At 45.7% G+C, this 22,497-nt stretch overlaps 1 protein-coding gene across 1 annotated transcript in view; it reads right to left on the bottom strand.

The window, feature by feature from the left end:
* LOC149455713 (G protein-coupled receptor family C group 6 member A-like) overlaps window positions 1-22,497 on the bottom strand; it is a 77,752-nt gene that overhangs the window by 22,578 nt on the left and 32,677 nt on the right. Inside the window, exons 3-4 of the mRNA XM_089686101.1 lie at window positions 10,345-11,196; window positions 4,982-5,194 (exon numbers count right to left, since the gene is read on the bottom strand). Coding sequence (XP_089542227.1) covers window positions 4,982-5,194; window positions 10,345-11,196 — 1,065 coding nt within the window. The remainder of the gene's footprint in view (window positions 1-4,981; window positions 5,195-10,344; window positions 11,197-22,497) is intronic.

Here is a 22,497-nt window from a genome sequence, read left to right as displayed (position 1 = left end):
CACCTCTGACACCTACAGCCAACGGTCGGTGGGTACGTCAGACACAACCGTTAGTTGGCATGGCCCGGGAGCAAGCCCACTGAAATCACGTGTCCTCTACCTGCCCCTGTCCTTTCGTGTTCCTTCACCAAGCGAAGTATCGCATGCTGTGGGCTCAGCCCCACTGTACAGTGAGGAAGAGCTAACAGAGGGCGATCAGGAACGGGGGGAGACATCCGCCTCTTCAGCAGCCAGACGAAGAAGTACTGGCGAGGAGAGTGGCTCGGTAGCCGGTCTAGAGACAGGTCTGTCTCTTGACCCACACGCAGCCGAGGGGGCTAGTAGTGAGGCGGAGACCCTAATTGATGATGATGAGGCTGATCGCACTTTGCAGCCTCGTCGTCATCAGGCTATTGCTTCCGCATCATCAGGAGAAGAGGGTGCCAGCTTGGCAGCGAGCAAAACAGTCGGTGGGTTGCCCAGGAGGCAGCAGGGTCGCAGCAGTGTCAGTGGAGGCAAACGGCCACGGAGTAGAGCACCAGCTCCACTGCAGCCTACCACCACGGCCAGTAGTGGTGCCGGTGTGCACGGAGGAAGTAGCAGTCAGCCAGTGAGGAGTAGCGGGGGCAAAGTTTCCTACTCGGCGGTGTGGCAATTTTTCGTCAAGCCGCCCAAGGAAGTAAACGTAGCCGTATGTCGACTATGTGGCCAGAAAGTCAAGCGTGGCCAGGGGGCCCATGTCTCCATCGCCACACTCTGCCATGTGCCACTTTCAGGTCTCCTCACACTGCTGGTGGGTTCCATTTTGTCATAGGGTGCTGGCAGATTACGGGCCTCCCATTGCTGCTGCCAGGCCCGTAATCTGTCATGGGCCCCTGTACCGCCTCCTCATGCTGCTGCCAGGCCCGTAATCTGTCATGGGTCCCTGTACGGCCTCCCATTGCTGCTGTCTCCATCGCCACACTCTGCCATGTGCCACTTTCAGGTCTCCTCACACTGCTGGTGGGTTCCATTTTGTCATAGGGTGCTGGCAGATTACGGGCCTCCCATTGCTGCTGCCAGGCCCGTAATCTGTCATGGGCCCCTGTACCGCCTCCTCATGCTGCTGCCAGGCCCGTAATCTGTCATGGGTCCCTGTACGGCCTCCCATTGCTGCTGTCTCCATCGCCACACTCTGCCATGTGCCACTTTCAGGTCTCCTCACACTGCTGGTGGGTTCCATTTTGTCATAGGGTGCTGGCAGATTACGGGCCTCCCATTGCTGCTGCCAGGCCCGTAATCTGCCATGGGCCCCCGTACCGACTCCTCATGCTGTGACGTTGCAACAAGGTGGAATTCAACCCTACATATGTTAGACCGCCTTTACGAACAGCGAAAGGCCATCACAGATTTCCTGATGTTACAAGCGGATAAAGGTACTCCCCTGTGTAACTTAGATGTCAGCCTTTGGCAGCTCATGCAAGACACCTGCTGCTTGCTCAGGCCCTTTGAGGAGGCCACGCTATTCGTGAGTCGGCAGGACTATGGGATGAACGACGTCATTCCTCTCTTGCACGTCCTGGAACAAATGCTGTTAACAATGGCTGGTCAGGGTGCGGTAGACGTGGCGCACAGATCTCAAAGCCACATGACCCCTGTGGGGGCAGGACAAGAAGAAGAGGAGGAGGTAGAGGAGGACATTGGTGCTCAGGAATCATTGAGTGAAATGGGTGGTTTTTCCACTCAGCGGACAGGAGTGGAGGAGCAGGAGCATCTGGTAGAGGAGGAGGAGGAGACAGAGGACCCAGACGCACCGTGGCAGTATGCTGTGGAGATGGAGGCAGGGAGTCCCTCGCATTCCTTGGCACAAATGGCCCATAGCATGCTCGGTTGCTTGCGTAGCGACAGCCAAATAATAACCTTCAGACAGAGGGATGACTTTTGGCTGTCCACCTTGTTGGACCCTCACTACCGTTCAAAAATGGTGGCCTTTTTCACACCTGCTGAGAGGGAGGCCAAAATAACGTACTATAAAAACCACCTATGTAGTCAGTTGGTCTCTGCCTTTCTGCGCCAACGTCCATCCTCAGACACTGTGGGCCCTGTGCGCTCGCGTTCCGCTGCCATGGCAGCATGGGAGGGGTGGGGTGGTAGGAGCAGTGGCAGCTCCACCAGCAGCGGCTGCCTCAGTCTGCAGTCGATGATGAGTAGCTTTCTTCACCAGCGCAGTGAGGAAACTACTAACCAGCCGCAGCAGCAGCAGCATCAGGTGGACCTGGAGCAGGACCTCAAACAACAGGCTTGGGCCTACTTGGACAGCACCCTGCCAACCGAGGTAGACAATCCCCTTGACTACTGGGCAACGAAAATTGACCTTTGGCCCCAACTAGCTGAATTTGCCCTTGAAAGGCTGTCATGCTCGGCCAGTAGCGTGGCATCAGAGCGCGTGTTTAGTGCGGCAGGAGGTATTGTAACTCCGCGGAGGACACGACTGTCCACCCAAAGTGTGGAGAGACTCACGTTTGTGAAAATGAATCAGGCGTGGATTAGTCTGGATTTCAAACCACCAGTTCCTGACACAACTGACTAAATCCGCCATGAATCATTTCCCAAACATGTTATTATTTTTAACATAGGCCTCTGTATGGCCTTCAATTTAAGCTGCTTACGCTTCGCCACTCTGCCATGGGCCCCTGTACCGCCTCCTCTTGCTGCTGCCAGGTCCAGAGTGTCTCATGGGTCCCTGTACGGCCTCCCATTGCTGCTGTCTCCATCGCCACACTCTGCCATGTGCCACTTTCAAGTCTCCTCACACTGCTGGTGGGTTCCATTTTGTCATAGGGTGCTGGCAGATTACGGGCCTCCCATTGCTGCTGCCAGGCCCGTAATCTGCCATGGGCCCCCGTACCGCCTCCTCATGCTGCTACCAGGTCCAGAGTGTCTCATGGGTCCCTGTACGGCCTCCCATTGTTTCTGTCTCCATCGCCACACTCTGCCATGTGCCACTTTCAGGTCTCCTCACACTGCTGGTGGGTTCCATTTTGTCATAGGATGCTGGCAGATTACGGGCCTCCCATTGCTGCTTCCAGGCCCGTAATCTGCCATGGGCCCCCGTACCGCCTCCTCATGCTGCTGCCAGGTCCAGAGTGTCTCATGGGTCCGTGTACGGCCTCCCATTGCTGCTGTCTCCATCGCCACACTCTGCCATGTGCCACTTTCAGGTCTCCTCACACTGCTGGTGGGTTCCATTTTGTCATAGGGTGCTGGCAGATTACGGGCCTCCCATTGCTGCTGCCAGGCCCGTAATCTGCCATGGGCCCCCGTACCGCCTCCTCATGCTGCTACCAGGTCCAGAGTGTCTCATGGGTCCGTGTACGGCCTCCCATTGCTGCTGTCTCCATCGCCACACTCTGCCATGTGCCACTTTCAGGTCTCCTCACACTGCTGGTGGGTTCCATTTTGTCATAGGGTGCTGGCAGATTACGGGCCTCCCATTGCTGCTGCCAGGCCCGTAATCTGCCATGGGCCCCCGTACCGCCTCCTCATGCTGCTGCCAGGTCCAGAGTGTCTCATGGGTCCCTGTACGGCCTCCCATTGCTGCTGTCTCCATCGCCACACTCTGCCATGTGCCACTTTCAGGTCTCCTCACACTGCTGGTGGGTTCCATTTTGTCATAGGGTGCTGGCAGATTACGGGCCTCCCATTGCTGCTGCCAGGCCCGTAATTTGCCATGGGCCCCCGTACCGACTCCTCATGCTGCTGCCAGGCCTGTAATCTGTCTTGGGCCCCTGCACCGCCTCCTCATGCTGCTGCCAGGTCCAGAGTGTCTCATGGGTCCCTGTACGGCCTCCCATTGCTGCTGTCTCCATCGCCACACTCTGCCATGTGCCACTTTCAGGTCTCCTCACACTGCTGGTAGGTTCCATTTTGTCATAGGGTGCTGGCAGATTACGGGCCTCCCATTGCTGCTGCCAGGCCCGTAATCTGCCATGGGCCCCCGTACCGACTCCTCATGCTGCTGCCAGGCCCGTAATCTGTCATGGGCCCCTGTACCGCCTCCTCATGCTGCTGCCAGGTCCAGAGTGTCTCATGGGTCCCTGTACGGCCTCCCATTGCTGCTTTCTCCATCGCCACACTCTGCCATGTGCCACTTTCAGGTCTCCTCACACTGCTGGTGGGTTCCATTTTGTTATAGGGTGCTGGCAGATTACGGGCCTCCCATTGCTGCTGCCAGGCCCGTAATCTGCCATGGGCCCCCGTACCGACTCCTCATGCTGCTGCCAGGCCCGTAATCTGTCATGGGCCCCTGTACCGCCTCCTCATGCTGCTGCCAGGTCCAGAGTGTCTCATGGGTCCCTGTACGGCCTCCCATTGCTGCTGTCTCCATCGCCACACTCTGCCATGTGCCACTTTCAGGTCTCCTCACACTGCTGGTGGGTTCCATTTTGTCATAGGGTGCTGTATGGCCTCCCATTGCTGCTGCCTCCACCGCCACACTGTGGCTCCACACTCTGGTTTTGGCCCCGTGACTGCCCAAATGAGTGAAGTGTGTGGTGTTTCTAAGATCGACGGCACTCATCTGCATGTCATACTGACTGACAGTATTATTTCTCTTCCCCAGCAGACTCCAAGGGCATTTAAATTAAAGGTACAGTGTTCTGCACTAATATAAAGGCTCTCTGAAGCCTAGAAACACCCTTTTTATAAGTTAAATTCGCAGCGAATATATTCGCCTCGAATCGAATTTATTCCTCGAATTCGCCGAATCAGCCGAATCGAATTTTTGAATACTTTGCTCATCTCTAATTGCAGCCAGAGATGCTTTTGTTCTTTTTTTGTCACCTTCTGGGGGATTATATTTTTTTAATTTGCCCAAAGTTGAGCTATACCTTAAAGCTTTTATCTCTTATCATATATCATAACCATTGCACTTGCCTGAAAACTTTATTCAGCTAAATAAATCTATATTATAATACAATTGACCTGGAAACTTTATGTGAAATATGTATTATATGTTACATACCGAGCCGTTGACATTGTTCCAGAAAAGAAGACTTTGGTTTATGCTTAGATTTTGACTGACGGTATCGTACTGCCCCACAATCATCATGTTAACAGATTTATTTGTGAATTGCCAATTAAACAAATTATAGCTGCGTAAAACTTCCCCAAATGAATTAAAGTGAAAGGATTCACCGTTGTAGGTAAAGTTGTTTTTCTTTATTTCTGCGAGAAGCTGGAAAATAAAAATGATAATGACAAGCCTTTTTTAAATAACACCGACAAGCTGGAGAGTGCAGAAATCAAGCTCATTTCTGCATAAAAATTTCAGCTTTGGCAATGAAACCTGAAAGCTGATTGGTTTCTATGCAGAAGTGAGCCTGAGTTTGCACTTTAGTATATAAACCCCTTATTATGCATTAGGCACACCTGATTTTTTTCCTACAAATTGGAATGGGATAATCTTCCTCGAGGGTGATTTGCCAAGAGTTCAGTGAATCCTGTTTCTAATTCAGTTAACCTAAACTTATTGGCAAATCCCACTAAAGTCTATGGAGAAGAATTCTGTTGTTGATGTAAAACTAAAGACTAAACTCATTTTTTTTATTCTGGATAGTGTAAGGAAGATTTATAACTCCTGCCAGTTGTTTTTTTTTTGTCATCTGTGTTCTATTGGAGAGATTTACTTTTTTTTCTCTGTTCCATAGCCACAACAGAAATTCCCTAAGGCCCATTTCACATGGGTGTTCCTTATACCCATGTAATTCTATGGACTAGTGGATGTAAACGTATCTTCTGTTTACATCAGTTAATGTCCGCATCCGTTAACATTCTTTTTTTGAATGGAAGAAAACCCCATTTGTCTTCTGTTAAAAAAAACAGAATGGATGAAAAACTGATGTAAACAGACAAAAACGGATGTAAATGGACAAAACCAGATGTAAACGGATAAAAACGGATGTAAACAAATGAAAATGGATTTAAACATCTGAAAAACGGATGTAAAAAATTATGAAAACTGGATGTAAACTGATAAAAAAAAACATATGAAAAACGGATGTAAACTGACATAAACTGATGAAAAGCTGATGCAAATTGATCTGTTATTTCTTGGCAAAAACATAGCTGAACTGACAAAAAAAACTGAACTCCCGTGTGAAAGGGGCCTAAAAGTGATGGGTTTTTTGGTTGTTATCAGGGTCGCCAAACTCCCCATTGGAAGATTTCCCCTCTGTTTTTGTTCTGGTGACAACCCAACATTTGGGATTTTCATTCATTTTCGGGCTCAGTGATAACTGCAAACAGGACACATAGACTCTTGCTAATGGGGGTACAGAGAGTGATAAAAACCTAACATGTTCTAATCCTTCTTCACTCCACCCAAAGCTAAAAATGGTTTGCATTCAGCTATACTTTAAATTCTGGTTATTTTTATGAATAATAGGCAAAGTACTGTCAAAAATGCATCGGAAGTTAAGCACTGCCATATGGGGCATGTAAAATTGCAAATATGTTTTTTTTAATACCATACAGCAGGGATGGGTTTTTTTCATGAGGCTTCAAAGACAACATAGAAAATACACAAATCATTTAAATAACATGCTTGCAGGATGCTTTAAAGATGTATGTGGTGGTCCAGAACAGAATTGCGATACTGCAGAGGACACAGCAGTGCAAAATTGCCTAGCAGCAGGACAAATAATCAAAGATAATAGGCCTTATGGTTGTGTGTCTAACTTTTATTTTATTTAGAGGGATGGGGTGGGGTTGCAGTGAATGTGCAGTGAATGTAAATGATATAATGTGAGATGGTTTAGGCCAGTGTTTCTCAACCTTCTTCCAGTCTAGGCACCCATTAAAACCATGGATAATCTTAAGGCACCCTTTAAAATTCTGCACAATCTCAAGGCGCCCCATTCTAAAATGTATAAAACTATGCTACACACATCCGGTACACCCAACATTAGATTTGATTTATTCTTCAAAAGCAAATACACCTTTGCACACTGGTGCCGACTAGTATTCCAGTGTGTCTTTCTGATTTGCTCCCTCACTCTGCTAATGTGAGCTCAGTGCTGACAGAGAGGAGCAAACAAGGATGATGTGCATACACCCATCGTCCTCCTTATCGACTGATGATGTCATTGGTTGTTAGGATGCAGGCAGCTAGAAGGTCATAAAAGTGCACAATGAAAACCTGTGGCTTTGTGTACTAAAAGGCAGGATTGATCCACCTGCTGGCTTGCATACAATTTTTGGGCATTTTGCCTGAAGGCACCCTGGTTAAGAAAGGCTAGTTTAGGCACACACTGTTCTTGCAGTTTTTATTTCTTTCAAACAACAAAGAGTTGTACTGCAAACGAAAGGCAACTCCACAAACAGATGGTCAGTAACAAGCGGATGCTGGGCTTTAAGTATCTTAAGCCTATAAAAGCACTATCAGCATAAAATAAAAATCAAACATTTCCAAAACAAATGAAAACCCCACATCATCCCACCACATCTAAAACAAATGCCTTCTTGCCTTTTAAAAATGCTTAAGTTGATTGTAGCTAGATTGTAGCTCTGAGGTGGGTGGTCCTCTATGATGCAGAAAATGGTGCCACACAATGACATGCAACATTTACCTGTGAGCCCAGGGTTGCTTGGTGATGCATCTGCCCCCACCCCACCATAGGATGTGGGTTGTATGATGTTGAGAGTCAATCAACTTGGGAGAGGAGCAGTGGTTTGGAATGGAGGAGAATGGAGAGAGCAGTGCAAAAGTGTGGAAAGGGTGGGCATTGCTTTGGGACATTTATTTTTCAACTGGGGTGGGGTTGTAGTGAACTTATTTTTTTATTTCTTTGGATCTGGGTTTTAAGTGACCATTATCTATAAATGATTTCACAATACATTACTTTATTCCTCTGTATCTGTGCATCTGCAATAAAGTAATTTTGAGTACCTTGAACATTGTCCTGGGAATGCTGCATGTTAATGTGAACGTCAGCTGAAGGCAGTCTCAGAACAATGTCAGAAAGATGTTTCATCATTTGAAACAGTGTTGGATAATACAGTGGGGCAAAAAAGTATTTAGTCAGCCACCAATTGTGCAAGTTCTCCCACTTAAAAAGATGAGAGAGGCCTGTAATTGGCATCATAGGTAGACCTCAACTATGAGAGACAAAATGAGAAAACATATCCAGACAATCACATTGGCTGATTTGGAAAGAATTTATTTGCAAATTATGGTGGAAAATAAGTATTTGGTCAATATCAAAAGTTCATCTCAATACTTTGTTATATATCCTTTATTGGCAATGACAGAGGTCAAACGTTTCCTGTAAGTCTTCACAAGGTTGGCACACAGCTGTTGCTGGTATGTTGGCCCATTCCTCCATGCAGATCTCCTCTAGAGCAGTGATGTTTTGGGGCTGTCGCTGGGCAACACGGACTTTCAACTCCCTCCAAAGGTTTTCTATGGGGTTGAGATCTGGAAACTGGCTAGGCCACTCCAGGAACTTGAAATGCTTCTTACGAAGCCACTCCTTCGTTGCCCGGGCGGTATGTTTGGGATCATTGTCATGTTGGAAGACCCAGCCACGTTTCATCTTCAATGCCCTTGCTGATGGAAGGAGGTTTGCACTCAAAATCTCACGATACATGGCCCTATTCATTCTGTCTTGTACATGGATTAGTCGTCCTGGTCCCTTTGCGGAGAAACAGCCCCAAAGCATGATGTTGCCACCCCCATGCTTCACAGTAGGTATGGTGTTCTTTGGATGCAACTCAGCATTCTCTCTCCTCCAAACACGACGAGTTGTGTTTCTACCAAACAGTTCTATTTTGGTTTCATCTGACCATATGACATTCTCCCAATCCTCTTCTAGATCATCCAAACGCTCTCTAGCAAACTTCAGATGGGCCCCGGACATATACTGGCTAAAGCAGGGGGACACGTCTGGCACTGCAGGATCTGAGTCCCTGGCGGCGTAGTGTGTTACTGATGGTAGCCTTTGTTACTTTGGTCCCAGCTCTCTGCAGGTCATTCACTAGGTCCCCCCATGTGGTCCTGGGATTTTTGCACACCGTTCTTGTGATCATTTTGACCCCACGGGGTGAGATCTTGCGTGGAGCCCCAGATCAAGGGAGATTATCAGTGGTCTTGTATGTCTTCCATTTTCTAATTATTGCTCCCACAGTTGATTTGTTCACACCAAGCTGCTTGCCTATTGCAGATTCAGTCTTCCCAGCCTGGTGCAGGTCTACAATTTTGTTTCTGGTGACGTTCGACAGCTCTTTGGTCTTCACCATAGTGGAGTTTGGAGTGTGACTGTTTGAGGTTGTGGACAGGTGTCTTTTATACTGATAACAAGTTCAAACAGGTGCCATTGATACAGGTAATGAGTGCAGGACAGAGTAGCCTCTTAAAGAAGAAGGTACAGGTCTGTGAGAGCCAGAAATCTTGCTTGTTTGTAGGTGACCAAATACTTATTTTCCACCATAATTTGCAAATAAATTCTTTCCAAATCAGCCAATGTGATTGTCTGGATTTGTTTTCTCATTTTGTCTCTCATAGTTGAGGTCTACCTATGATGCCAATTACAGGCCTCTCTCAACAGTGGGAGAACTTGCACAATTGGTGGCTGACTAAATACCTTTTTGCCCCACTGTACATATCTGTGAAGGTCATGTTTGTGTAAACCTACAGGAAGATAAAAATCAGCAGACAATTTCTGCTGCATCTGTAGAGGTATCATCTAATATAATTTGAAGGTACGCTAGTCTACTTCATGACAAACCCACAATTATGGGTGCTAAATTGGTAGTAAACTTATTAAAAAAAAAAAAGTTTCCTGTTGAACGGAAATATAATATGCTAGTATGCATCCCATACTAGCACATTATGAAAGATTGACCTTAGAACTAAGCCCTCCAGCGACACACTGTCACCACTGCAGAGGCTTCCATCTTCACCCGGTCTTCCTTCCAGGTTTATGGGCTACAGCTGATTGAATAGTCACGGCCACTGCACACAGCTCTGTAGCAGATTCAGGGCAAATAAATCCACTGACGTATTAATCTTGTTACCTCAGCTTTTGGCCAGTAAGTGTATAGGGGAGACGATGGAATTTCCCTTTTATCAGGTCAGGCCAAATAAAGTAATGTGATACTTTCTTTATCAGGGAAGTTACAGTATATTACAGGAAGTGTAGTATCTTGCATCACAATTCCTTGTTTCTTCTGTCATTTCCTTTGGAACCCATTAGGATCCAGACTGTCTACTAATTAGTGGTTGATGAAAAAGGGGCACAGAGACAATGTAATGTAATGTAATCTTCTTTTCAAGACCAATGGGCTTGATCTTTAGAGTTTAGTTCAGGTCCTTTTTTATTTACTAACCTTGCGTGGTGATACTTGGAGATCCTTGTCACAAGTTCCGTCTTTGCACATTATTTTTTTCAGTGCTTGAGCTATGGCTGTAACAGCCAGGGCTGTAGAATATGCTACTTCTTTATACTGTTCTAAATAATCATCATTTTGCAGAGAGACGTCAGTCACATTGCAGGCTAATGGGGATTTGTGTATCACTGAAGCAGGAACAGGACAGTTGTCAGACGTTGAGTTCAAACACTTTAGATATTCTCTATAGTCTTCTGGGCATCCATATCTCAACATTTTATATTCATCAAGAATTTCATTTGTGGCTATGTCATTGGAGGAAAAAAGGTTTTTAAGATAATCTTCTATTCCAGGAATTAAACCACTTTTAAATGTGAATCCAAATATTGTGCCCACCTTTGCAATATCTTCTATACTTGCTACTAAGTTGGAGTTGATCCAACTCTCACTTGCAATCCAAGTTCTGGATATATTCTGATGAATGGCTATTCTAAATAGTTCAGCCACAATAGCACTCTTTGCAAAGAGTATTACCACCTTGGCTGTACTAGTTTTGAGATCACTTATGACATTATTTAAGCTATTCTGCAGGGATGGATGTTTCACAAAGGAGGGAACAGTCCTCACAAAGGCTTTACATACTCCATTATCTAAAAAGAGGGAGCTCAGTAAATCAAGATTGGAACGTCCATATTCACCATCACTGGCAATGATTCCAATCCAGTTCCACTCAAATGCTTTGATAAGATCCATGATTGCTTTGGTTTGGTAATAGTCTCTAGGAATGGTACGAAAAAAAGATGGATATCTCATTTCATCACTTAGAATATCAGCAGATGATGTTGTACTTATCTGTAATGACAAAATGAAATAACACACTTTATTTATTTCCACCTGAAAAAACATCAAACATAAACAACATGGTAAAGATATCATTTTTAAGCTTGAGGATAAAAAGTATAGCAACACTTTGAGGACTGTTATGTACAAATGTAAAAGAACAGAACTGAAGCGAGGTTGCTGCTTTAGTATAATAGAGGGACTAGACATGTACAGAATGTAAAAATTAGTTTTGTTTTGGATAGATTCATTATGTTAGTAATTTAATTTCATTGATTTGTTTTCAAAATTCATTTAGGCTTGTTTATTTTATTCGTGTACGTATGAATTCCAAATTTTCAGAAGGATTCGCATTCAAATCGATTGAAAATTGATCGACCAATTTTCGGAAGGATTAGCATTAGACCAAACCATATTCTATTTTAAGAATAACTGGTTGTTAAGGAGCAGGCCGGCAAGCCATCTGCCTCGCCTTAATAATTGATTACATTGCCCCCACTGCCAGCAGAATGTAAACAAAACTAATACAGGTTTAAAAAATTCTTTTTAGCAAACAGCAAAGGGGTCCCCCAATCCTTACCAGGCCCTTAGGGTCTGGTATGGATTTTAAGAGCAATTCCCACTCCAAAATATTTAAAAAAATGGCATGGGGTCCTCCCCAAAAATCAAGCTAAAAACTTATCCAAGCATGCAGCTGGTAGGTCAGGAAAGGGGGGGGGGCGAGTGAGGCCCTCCTTCCTTAACTTTACCAGGCCACATGCCCTCAACATGGGGGGGGTCCTTTGGGGCAGGAGAGCTCCTCCCCAATGGACCTTGTCCTCCTGTTGAAAGGTAGACATGGGGGCAGGGACATCATAAAAGTAACACCTGGATGGGCCAGTCGCACTTGGCATGCTTTTTTTTATGTGGATTGTGTTTTTGTAAGGACTTGTCAAAAATGATGTTTGTGTTTTTACTAGCTTTCACTTTTTTTGATGAATGAGTAGGGGTACCACGTACCCCTACCCATTCATATGGGTTGGCAGGAACTGGGGGCCCTCCTATTAAAGGGGGCTTCCAGATTCCAATAGGGCCCCCACCCACAGGCCCCCACAAACACCGGGCATGGGTTGTGGGGAAGAGCCCCTTGTGACAAGGTGCTTTGAGGGGGAGCCACCTGCCCCAAAGTTCTCTTACCAGGTGGCCCTGTTCCCATGTCAACTTGTCATTGGGCAAATGTCATTCCCAAATAACAGATAAACATGACCCCATCCCCATAACGACACTCACCCAATGACAGTTAGACATGGAGAGGAGTCAATCAGTGACATCTCCAGGTAGCTTCCACCCCTTATGTTTATCTGTCATCTGGCTGTATCCCTAAATGGGATTAGCTGTGTTCTGACAGCAGATGAGTCATTGGTTGTTAAGGACGTGGCAGCTGGTTTGCCGGTACACTCCTTAACAACTTCTTAACAACTAGCTGTTAGAAATGAATCTGAATAATTTGTTTCATTCAAGTGCTTCAAATATCTGAATGAAACAAATTAGCTTTGTTTGATTCATTGTCATGTAACTGTCATTTAAGATTTGTTGAAATTTGTTACTATTGTCATTCAGAGAGAATAACCAAAATTTCTTCCGAATTAAGATTTGGGACAAAATTAATTGCATATGTCTAAGAGTGACTTTCACATACAGATCTTTTCACACTCTCCTACCAATTAACAACAGGACTAACCCTAATTCCAAATATTTATTGTGCACCAAACTAGGCTGTCTGAGCACTCCTGAGAGACAATCCAAAATATTCTCTGGGACACCATGGGGGGATTCTAAGACAAGTATATCTGCATTAGCTCATTAGCCCTATCTCATCAATTATTCTTCATTCTCTCTAAGAGTACATACAACAGACTAAACAAACCAATCCACTCACCTCTAGCAATCGCCTTTAGGACAATCATGACCATCAGTTCGATATTACAACCTTTATCATCATTATCTTTTTCATGGTCATCGTTTCCACCATATTCATTATCAAAACTATTTACTCAGGGGTATTTCATGAAATCAGTGGGCCCGTGTGCAAGATCACATGTTGGGCCCCACTGTGTAAGGTGCCTATTGCAAGGTAGAGTCCGAACTGGAGCTTATGCTGAAGGCTGAGATGAATTCATAGTCAGCAAGGCTGGGTCACCAACAAATCTGGCAGAAAGGCACAAAATCAGAATCTGGAAGAATAGTCAAGGTTAGGGAGAGGTCATGAACAGTCTGGCAGAGAAAAGCAGAAACATTAAGTGGAAGTGTAGCCAAGTAATCAGACAAAAGTCCAAATCCAATAGTTCAGTAGTTCACAAGACCTGCAGACACCCAGGAAACAAATCCACACAAACAGGCACAGGGCATCTGAAGTCCTGCTATATAAAGCCTGAGCTGATTGCAGATTTATTACAGCTGGAAGGCAGGTGGAGCTAAAGAGTCCAAGGGGCCAAAGCACTAAGCAGAGTACATGTGCAGAGACTCAGATCCTACTGTGGCAGAGTTAATAGAGCTGCAGCACCAGAACCATAAAAATCCAGATCCAAAGCCACCCAGACACATGACAGAACCCCCCCCCCCCAATTAATCTCTCCAGGGGGCCTAGGGGGTTTAGTGGGGAAAGCAGCATGAAAGTCTCGAATGAGAGCAGGAGCATACAAGTCTTTGGCAGGAACCCAAGAACTATCAGTCACAAGATATCCCTTCCAGTTAACAAGATATTGTATACCACAGTCCTGCCTTCCAGAATGCAGGATCTTAGACACTTCATACTTGTGCTTCCCATCAATGCGAACAGGAGGAGGTGGCTGTTGTGTCCTGAAGTAATTATTAAAGGATGCCTTCTTGAGAAGGGAAACATGGAAAACTGGATGTATCTAAAGAGAAGGGGGCAATTTAAGGCAATAGGAGACTTGTCCAACTTGGAAGCAATCCTTTAGGGACCAATAAATCAAGGCCACAACTTGGTAGAAGGTTGCTTCAGTCTCAATTACTTAGCAGACAACCAAAGTGTCTCCTAATGCATACATGCAAAGGTCTATCAGAAAAAATTCCTATATTTGCCTGCTGTCTTTTGTAAAAGAAAGCTAATTTTTCTCCATTGTAGCAATATTTTTTTTATTCGTTGATCTGCTGATAGTACACTGGAAAAAGGTTGCAGTGTGGGAAGTATGTGGGTGGTAGCCTAGAGCTGCATAAAAGTGCATGTTATGAAGGGCTCTGTGCCAAGGGGAGTTGATGGCATATTCAGCCAATGGCAAATACTCAGTCCGATTGAAATGTAACAAGTTGATGTAGTGTTGAAGGTAGGGCTCAAGGTTCTGGTTCATGCGTTTGGATTGTCCATCAGTTTGTGGCTTGTGTAAGGTAGAGAGAGACACTGTTACCCCCAGCCTCTTACATAATGGTCTCCAGAATCAGGAAATGAACTGGGAACCCCTGTCAGACACAATACTGGTAGGAATCCAATGATGTCTTACAATATGAGTTAAAAAGAGAGAAGACGGTGCTTTGGCTGTTGGTAGTCCAGGAAGTGGGACAAAGTGGGACATTTTAGAAAAGTGATCCACTATGACCCATTTTACAGTCATACCAGCAGATTTCTATCTCCTCATCCTCTAACGCCTACCCCTCCAAATGTCATACTACCACCAGCCATAACCTCCGCAACCTGAACCCTGCCCCGCTCCACTCTGCAGCTGATCAGCTCCATGACAGCATCCTCCCCCTGTCCTGCCCTGACCTGGCTATGACTGCTTATAACAACACGCTGTCAACAGCCCTTGAATCACTAGCGCCTTTAACCACACGAAACACCAGACCCCGACTGCTTCAGCCCTGGCAGACTGATCATACCAAAACTCTCAAATGACACAGTCGTGCCCTGGAGCGACTGTTGTGCAAAACCAGATCCCAACAAGCATTCACCGGCTAGAAATCTGCCTTCCACACCTACATCTCCTCCCTCCATGCCGCCAAGCAAGCCTACTTCCTGACCCTCATCAAAACCCTCTCCTCCAATCCTCGCCGACTCTTCTCCACCTTTAACTCTCTACTCTCTCTGCCCCCACCTCCACACAGCACCTCACTCACCGCCCTTGAGAATGCCAATCAAGATTTCCACAATTCGCAAGGACATCGCCGCAGCTCACACTCCCTCCAAACCCGTCCCCTCTCACACAACTACCCCCTCATCACCCCTCTCCCTCGACACAATCCGCAGAGACTTTGTTACTGCTCAAACTCCCTCCAACCCCGTCCCCTCTCACACAGCTACCCCCTCATCACCCCTCTCCCACGGCCCCACCACTGCTCTGACCTCTACCCCACCCAACATTCCTCACACTGAAGCCCCCCTCAACACTCCACACCTTTGACCTTACTACCATCGAGGAGGTCTCCAAGGTCTTCTCTGATGCCCGCCTCACCACCTGTCCCCTCAACCCTATCCCCTAACAACTCCTTCGACCTCCCTCCCCCTCCATCCTACGCTCCCTCCCCCACATCTTTAATCTCTCCCTCTCTTCTGGCACATTCCCCTCCCCTCTGAAGCATGCACACATCACCCCCATACTTAAAAAGCCCTCCCTGGACCCCAATGACCCGAACAACCTCAGACCCATCTCCCTGCTCCCATTCACATCCAAACTCCTCTAGCGCTTAGTCTACACTCACCTAAGCTCTCACCTCAATGACAACAACCTCCTTGATCCCCTACAGTCCAGCTTCCGTCCCCTACACTCCACCGAAACTGCCTTACTCAAACTCTCCAACGACCTTCTAACCGCCAAAGCTAATGGCCACTATCCAGTGCTCCTACTCCTTGACCTCTCCACGACCTTCAACACAGTCGACCACCCCCTCCTCCTCAAAAAACAACACTCCCTCGGCCTCAGAGATTCTGCTCTCTCCTGGCTCTCATCCTACCTATCACAACGCTCTTTCAGCGTTACTTATAATGCTACCACCTCCCCCTCACGCACCCTCTCTGTTGGGGTCCCTCAAGGCTCCGTCCTCGGGCCCCTTCTCTTCTCCATCTACACCTCCTCCCTTGGCCAACTCATACACTCTCATGGCTTCAACTACCACCTCTATGCCGATGACACACAAATCTATCTCTCAACCCCTCGCCTCACCCTCTCAGTCTCCCCCCGAATCACAAACCTACTGAACGACATATCAGACTGGATGTCGCTCCACTTCCTTAAACTGAACCTCTCCAAAACCGAGCTCCTAGTCTTCCCTCCAGCCCGCACACCACCCGCCATTGACTTCTCCATGAAGTCCAACAATGCCACTATCAGGCCCACCCCGCAGGCCAGAGTACTTGGTGTCATTCTGGACTCCAACCTATCCTTCCAGCCCCAAGTCTAATCATTAACAAACTCATGCAGACTCCACTTCCGCAACATCACCAAAATCCGCACGTTCCTAACCCCAGAAACCACTAAACAGCTCATCCACTCCCTCATCATATCACAACTCGACTACTGCAACTCCCTCCTCACTGGCCTGCTTCGCCACATGCTATCCCCACTTCAGTCGATCCTGAATACGGCAGCCAGACCTTACCAACTGCTCTGTTTCCGCCACCCCCCTCTGCCAATCCCTCCACTGGCTTCCAATTGCGCAACGGATCAAATTAAAAATACTAACACTGACGTACAAAGTTGTCCACCATACTGCCCCAAATTACATCACCGACCTAATATCCAAGCACCACCCAACACGCACACTCCGCTCCTCACAAGACCTCCTTCTCTCTAGTACCCTGGTCTCCTCCTCCCATGTCGGCCTCCAGGACTTCTCCAGGGTGTCACCCATCCTCTGGAACTCCCTGCCCCAACCCATCAGACTATCACCTACTCTCCTCTCCTTTAGGCGTACCCTGAAAACCCACCTCTTCAGGGAAGCCTACCCCACCCCCTGCTTATTTGCCGACCTCCTCCACTCTTCCTACCACTCCATCCCCCACAGCTATCTCCTCCTGTACCACTATCCCCTCCCTCCTAGATTGTAAGCTCGAAAGAGCAGGGCCCTCCTCATGTATCGCATTGTATTGTTACTGTACTGTCGCATGTTCTGTCCCCCATTGTAATGTACAGCGCTGAGTGAACTGTTGGCGCTTTATAAATACTGTATAATAATAATAATTGGGGTAGATCGGTGATAGATTCCATGATCAAATTGGTCCAAGACTGTCGAGGTATGGTGAGTGGAACTTTATTATGGGCACATGTTGGACAGGCGGCCACATAATTTGTAACATCTTTTTTCATACCTGGCCACCAAACATGATGCTTCAAAGTCTTTAGGGTGATAGTGATTCCAGGATGACCAGACAATACTCCATCATGTGCCCAAAGAAGTACAGCCTTCCTGAGGCTAGGGGCTACAGATGTCCTGGCAACACTTTCAGATCTGGGGGAATACGATTCTGGGCTTCCTGTAATTGTTGTAGAAGGGTTGTGGAGATTTGTGCAATGATCCTTTGTGGTATAATTATGCACTGTTCAGTGGGCTGAACTACTTTGGATACTTCAAACTGTCTAGACAGAGCATCAGCTTTATTGTTCTTGTGTCCTGGAACATAGGAGTGGATAAAATGGAAACATGAAAAGAAAAGAAGCCCATAAAACTTGACATGAATTCAAACATTTAGCTGTTTGAAGATACAACAGATTTTTATTTTATTTATTTTCATGGTCTGTCAGTATGGTAAAAGGCTTTTGAGTTCCCTTCAGGAGATGCTTCCATTCAGACAGCGCAAGTTTAATAGGCAATAGCTTTCTATTCCAGACATCATAGTTGACTTCAGCAGGAGAAAATTTATTTGAGAAAAATGCTACTGAGTGAACTCTACCTGATTTTAAAACAGCATTGCACCAGCCCCTACTTCAGATGCCTCAACTTTAAGAATATACTGGAGGTCTAGATTTTGATATTGAAGAATTGGATCCTTGCTAAACCTTTCCTTCAGTTGCCAGAAAGCTGGCACTGTGTCAGAGGAGCATACTTTAAAATTTACCCCCTTCTTGGTCATAGCCATAAGAGGTGCTTCTATAGAGGCAAACCCTTTGATGAAATGCCTTTAGTAATTGGAAAATCTCAAAAAACTTTGCAGCCCTCTCAAGGTGTTCAGCTGTGGCCACTGCAGGAGAGCAGCAAGTTTTCACAGGTCTGTTTGAAAACCTTCAGAGTTTATAATTAGAGATGAGCGAATTATTCAAAAATTCGATTCGGCTGATTCGCCGAATTTGCGGAATAAATTCGATTCGATGCAAATTTATTTGCTGCGAATTTAACTTATTAAAAGGGTTTCTAGGCTTCAGAGAGCCTTTATATTAGTGCAGAACACTGTACCTTTAATTTAAATGCCCTTGGAGTCTGCTGGGGAAGAGAAATAATACTGTCAGTCAGTATGACATGCAGATGAGTGCCGTCGATCTTAGAATCACCGCACACTTCACTCATTTGGGCAGTCATGGGGCCAAAACCAGAGTGTGGAGCCACAGTGTGGCGGTGGAGGCAGCAGCAATGGGAGGCCATACAGCACCCTATGACAAAATGGAACCCACCAGCAGTGTGAGGAGACCTGAAAGTGGCACATGGCAGAGTGTGGCGATGGAGACAGCAGCAATGGGAGGCCGTACAGGGACCCATGGCACACTCTGGACCTGGCAGCAGCATGAGGAGGCGGTACAGGGGCCCATGACAGATTACGGGCCTGGCAGCACCAATGGGAGGCCCGTAATCTGCCAGCACCCTATGACAAAATGGAACCCACCAGCAGTGTGAGGAGACCTGAAAGTGGCACATGGCAGAGTGTGGCGATGGAGACAGCAGCAATGGGAGGCCGTACAGGGACCCATGACACACTCTGGACCTGGCAGCAGCATGAGGAGGCGGTACAGGGGCCCATGGCAGAGTGGCGAAGCGTAAGCAGCTTAAATTGAAGGCCATACACAGGCCTAGGTTAAAAAGTCCCCCCAGCAGCAGCGTGGGGAGACGACTATCAAGAGTCCAATGGCAGAGTGGCGGAGCAGAAGCAGCTTCAATTGAAGGCCATACACAGGCCTAGGTTAAAAAGTCCCCCCAGCAGCAGCGTGGGGAGACGACTATCAAGAGTCCAATGGCAGAGTGGCGGAGCGGAAGCAGCTTCAATTGAAGGCCAATATTGGTTGTGAAGCAGAAAGTCAGTTTATTGTACACAATTGGTCAATTGCAGCTTGCCGTTGGCTGGAAACTGTACGTTTGTGTCACTGGAATGCACTAATCACCCAAAAAATATTACCGCCACCCGGCGTGTAAATGGATTTAACTCTTTGAACGTACAATAGTGGTTGTGAAGCAGAAAGTCAGTTTATTTTGCACAATCGGCAAACTGCAGCACCAACTGTGCACGACAGCCACCAAAAAAAAAAGGGTGTATGTCACTTTAAATTTTCGATTCTTTGATAGCTGTGGCCCTAAGTAACGATTCTGTGTCCCTGAGTAACGATTCTGTGTCCCTGAGTAACGATTCTGTGGCCCTAAAGTCTCTGTGGCCCTAATGCAGGCCATAGATGGGTCGAAAATCGGCCGATTTTTCGGCCGAAAATAAAATCGGCCGATTTTCGGATCGTTAGTGGGCTATTTGGTTGGCCGTTTTTCGGTATTTTGGCCATTTTTTTTCCCTGTAAAGTTGGAAACAAAATCGGCCGATTTTGCCGATCGGCTGATTTTCGCAGCAATAGTGGGCAAATCGGACGATTTTTTGCCGATAAAAAATCTGCGCATGAGCAGTGACCTGCAAGAGGAAGACAAAAAGAGGAAGAGGACGAAGAAGAGGATGAAGAAGAAGAAGAGGAAGAAGAGGATGAGGAAGAGGAAGAAGAAGAAGAAGAGGATGAAGAAGAAGAAGAAGAAGAGGATGAGGATGAAGAAGAAGAAGAAGAAGAAGAGGAGGATGAGGATGAAGAAGAAGAAGAGGATGAGGATGAGGAAGAAGAAGAAGAGGATGAGGATGAAGAAGAGGATGAGGATGAAGAAGAAGAAGAGGATGATGGTGAGGAAGAAGAAGAAGAAGAAGAAGAAGAAGAAGAAGAAGAAGAGGATGAGGATGATGATGATGAAGAAGAAGAAGAAGAAGAAGAAGAAGAGGAGGATGAGGATGAGGATGAAGAAGAGGATGAGGATGAAGAAGAGGATGAGGATGAAGAAGAAGAGGATGAGGATGAAGAAGAGGATGAGGATGAAGAAGAAGGGGATGAGGATGAAGAAGAAGAAGAAGAGGATGAGGATGAAGAAGAAGAAGAAGAAGAGGATGAGGATGAAGAAGAAGAAGAAGAAGAAGAAGAGGATGAAGAAGAAGAAGAAGAAGAGGAGGATGAGGATGAAGAAGAAGAAGAAGAAGAGGATGAGGATGAGGAAGAAGAAGAAGAAGAGGATGAGGATGAAGAAGAAGAAGAGGATGATGGTGAGGATGAGGATGATGAAGAAGAAGAAGAAGGTGAGGATGATGATGATGATGAAGAAGAAGAAGATGAGGATGAAGAAGAAGAAGAAGAGGATGAGGAAGAAGAAGAAGAAGAAGAGGATGAGGATGAGGAAGAAGAAGAAGAGGATGAGGATGAAGAAGAAGAAGAAGAAGAAGAAGAGGATGAGGACGAAGAAGAAGAAGAAGAGGATGATGAAGAAGAAGAGGATGAGGATGAAGAAGAAGAACAAGAGGATGAGGATGAAGAAGAAGAAGAAGAAGAAGAAGAAGAAGAAGAGGATTAGGATGAAGAAGAAGAAGAGGGTGAGGATGAAGAAGAGGATGAGGATGAAGAAGAAGAAGAGGATGATGGTGAGGAAGAAGAAGAAGAAGAAGAAGAAGAAGAGGATGAAGAAGAAGAAGAAGAGGATGAGGATGAAGAAGAAGAAGAAGAGGATGAGGATGATGAAGAAGAAGAGAATGAGGATGAAGAAGAGGATGAGGATGAAGAAGAAGAAGAAGAAGAGGAAGAGGATGAGGATGAGGATGAAGAAGAAGAAGAAGAAGAAGAAGAAGAAGAAGAAGAGGATGAGGATGAAGAAGAAGAAGAAGAGGATGAGGATGAGGATGAAGAAGAAGAAGAAGAAGAAGAAGAAGAAGAAGAAGAAGTAGGATGAAAATAAGAAGAATTCCAGTCCAGTAAAAAGTGTATCTGCAGAGAGCTCCGCTATTTCTGACAGTTCTCTGACAGTTCCTTCACATTTACAGCGGTTGAAACATTGTATCTATTTGTTTCCGAATAAAAACATCTGTATCCTAAATGGAAACAAATAGATACAATGTTTCAACTGCTGTAAATGTGAAGGAACTGTCAGAGAACTGTCAGAAATAGCGGAGCTCTCTGCAGGGACACTTTTTGCCGGCTGTAGAAGGGATGAAAATCGGCCGATCGGGGAAAATTCGATTCGTGCATCCGAAGTTTGCTAATTTTCGGATTCGGCGCGAATCGAATTTTTCCTAATATTCGAAACGAATTCCACTTCGCCAAGTTCGATTCGCTCATCTCTATTTATAATGTAATCCAGAAAAGATATGCAACTCTGATGAGAGCTACATTTTTCAATGCTGGCATAGAGATGATATTCCTGTAGCCACCGTAGTACTTGTTTCACATGTAAGATGTTTTCCAGGCGAGTATTAGAAAGGATTAAGAAGTCATCCAGGTAGATTATCACAAACTTGCTTCTGAAGTTGTGAAATTCCTAATCCATGAAATGCTGGAAGAAGGCGGGAGTGTTACAGAGTCCAAATTGCACAACTAGATACTCATAGTGTCCATTGCAATTATTGAATGCTGTATTCCATTCATCACCTTCTCTTATATGAATCAGGATATAGGCTCCTCGCAGGTCCAGCTTAGTGAAAATAATGACTCCTTTAACCACTTCAAGTCCGGACACTTTTACCCCCTTCCTGCCCAGGCCAATTTTCAGCTTTCAGCGCAATCACAGTTTGAATGAAAATTGTGCGGTCATGCAACACTGTACCCATATGAATTTTTTAGCATTTTTTTTAGACAGATAAAGCTTTATTTTGGTGGTATTTATTTACCACTGGGATTTAAATTTTTTTTGCTATATAAATGAAAATGTCCAAAAATTTTGAAAAAAAGTGTTTTTCTTATACAAGTTTGCAAATAAATAATATTTCATCATAAATCTTGGCCAAAATTTATTCAGTTACCTTTTTAGTAAAAAAAATAACCCAAAATTAGTTTATAACAAAAATTATAATTAAAAAAATTGTTTTTTTACATTTTTACTTTATTTTTTTAT

The sequence above is a fragment of the Staurois parvus genome, unplaced genomic scaffold (assembly GCF_062004578.1).
Source record: "Staurois parvus isolate SC_StPar_1 unplaced genomic scaffold, SC_StPar_1.0 ptg000390l, whole genome shotgun sequence".
NCBI classification, from domain to species: domain Eukaryota; kingdom Metazoa; phylum Chordata; class Amphibia; order Anura; family Ranidae; genus Staurois; species Staurois parvus.
This window is presented reverse-complemented; position numbering and strand designations above follow the sequence as displayed.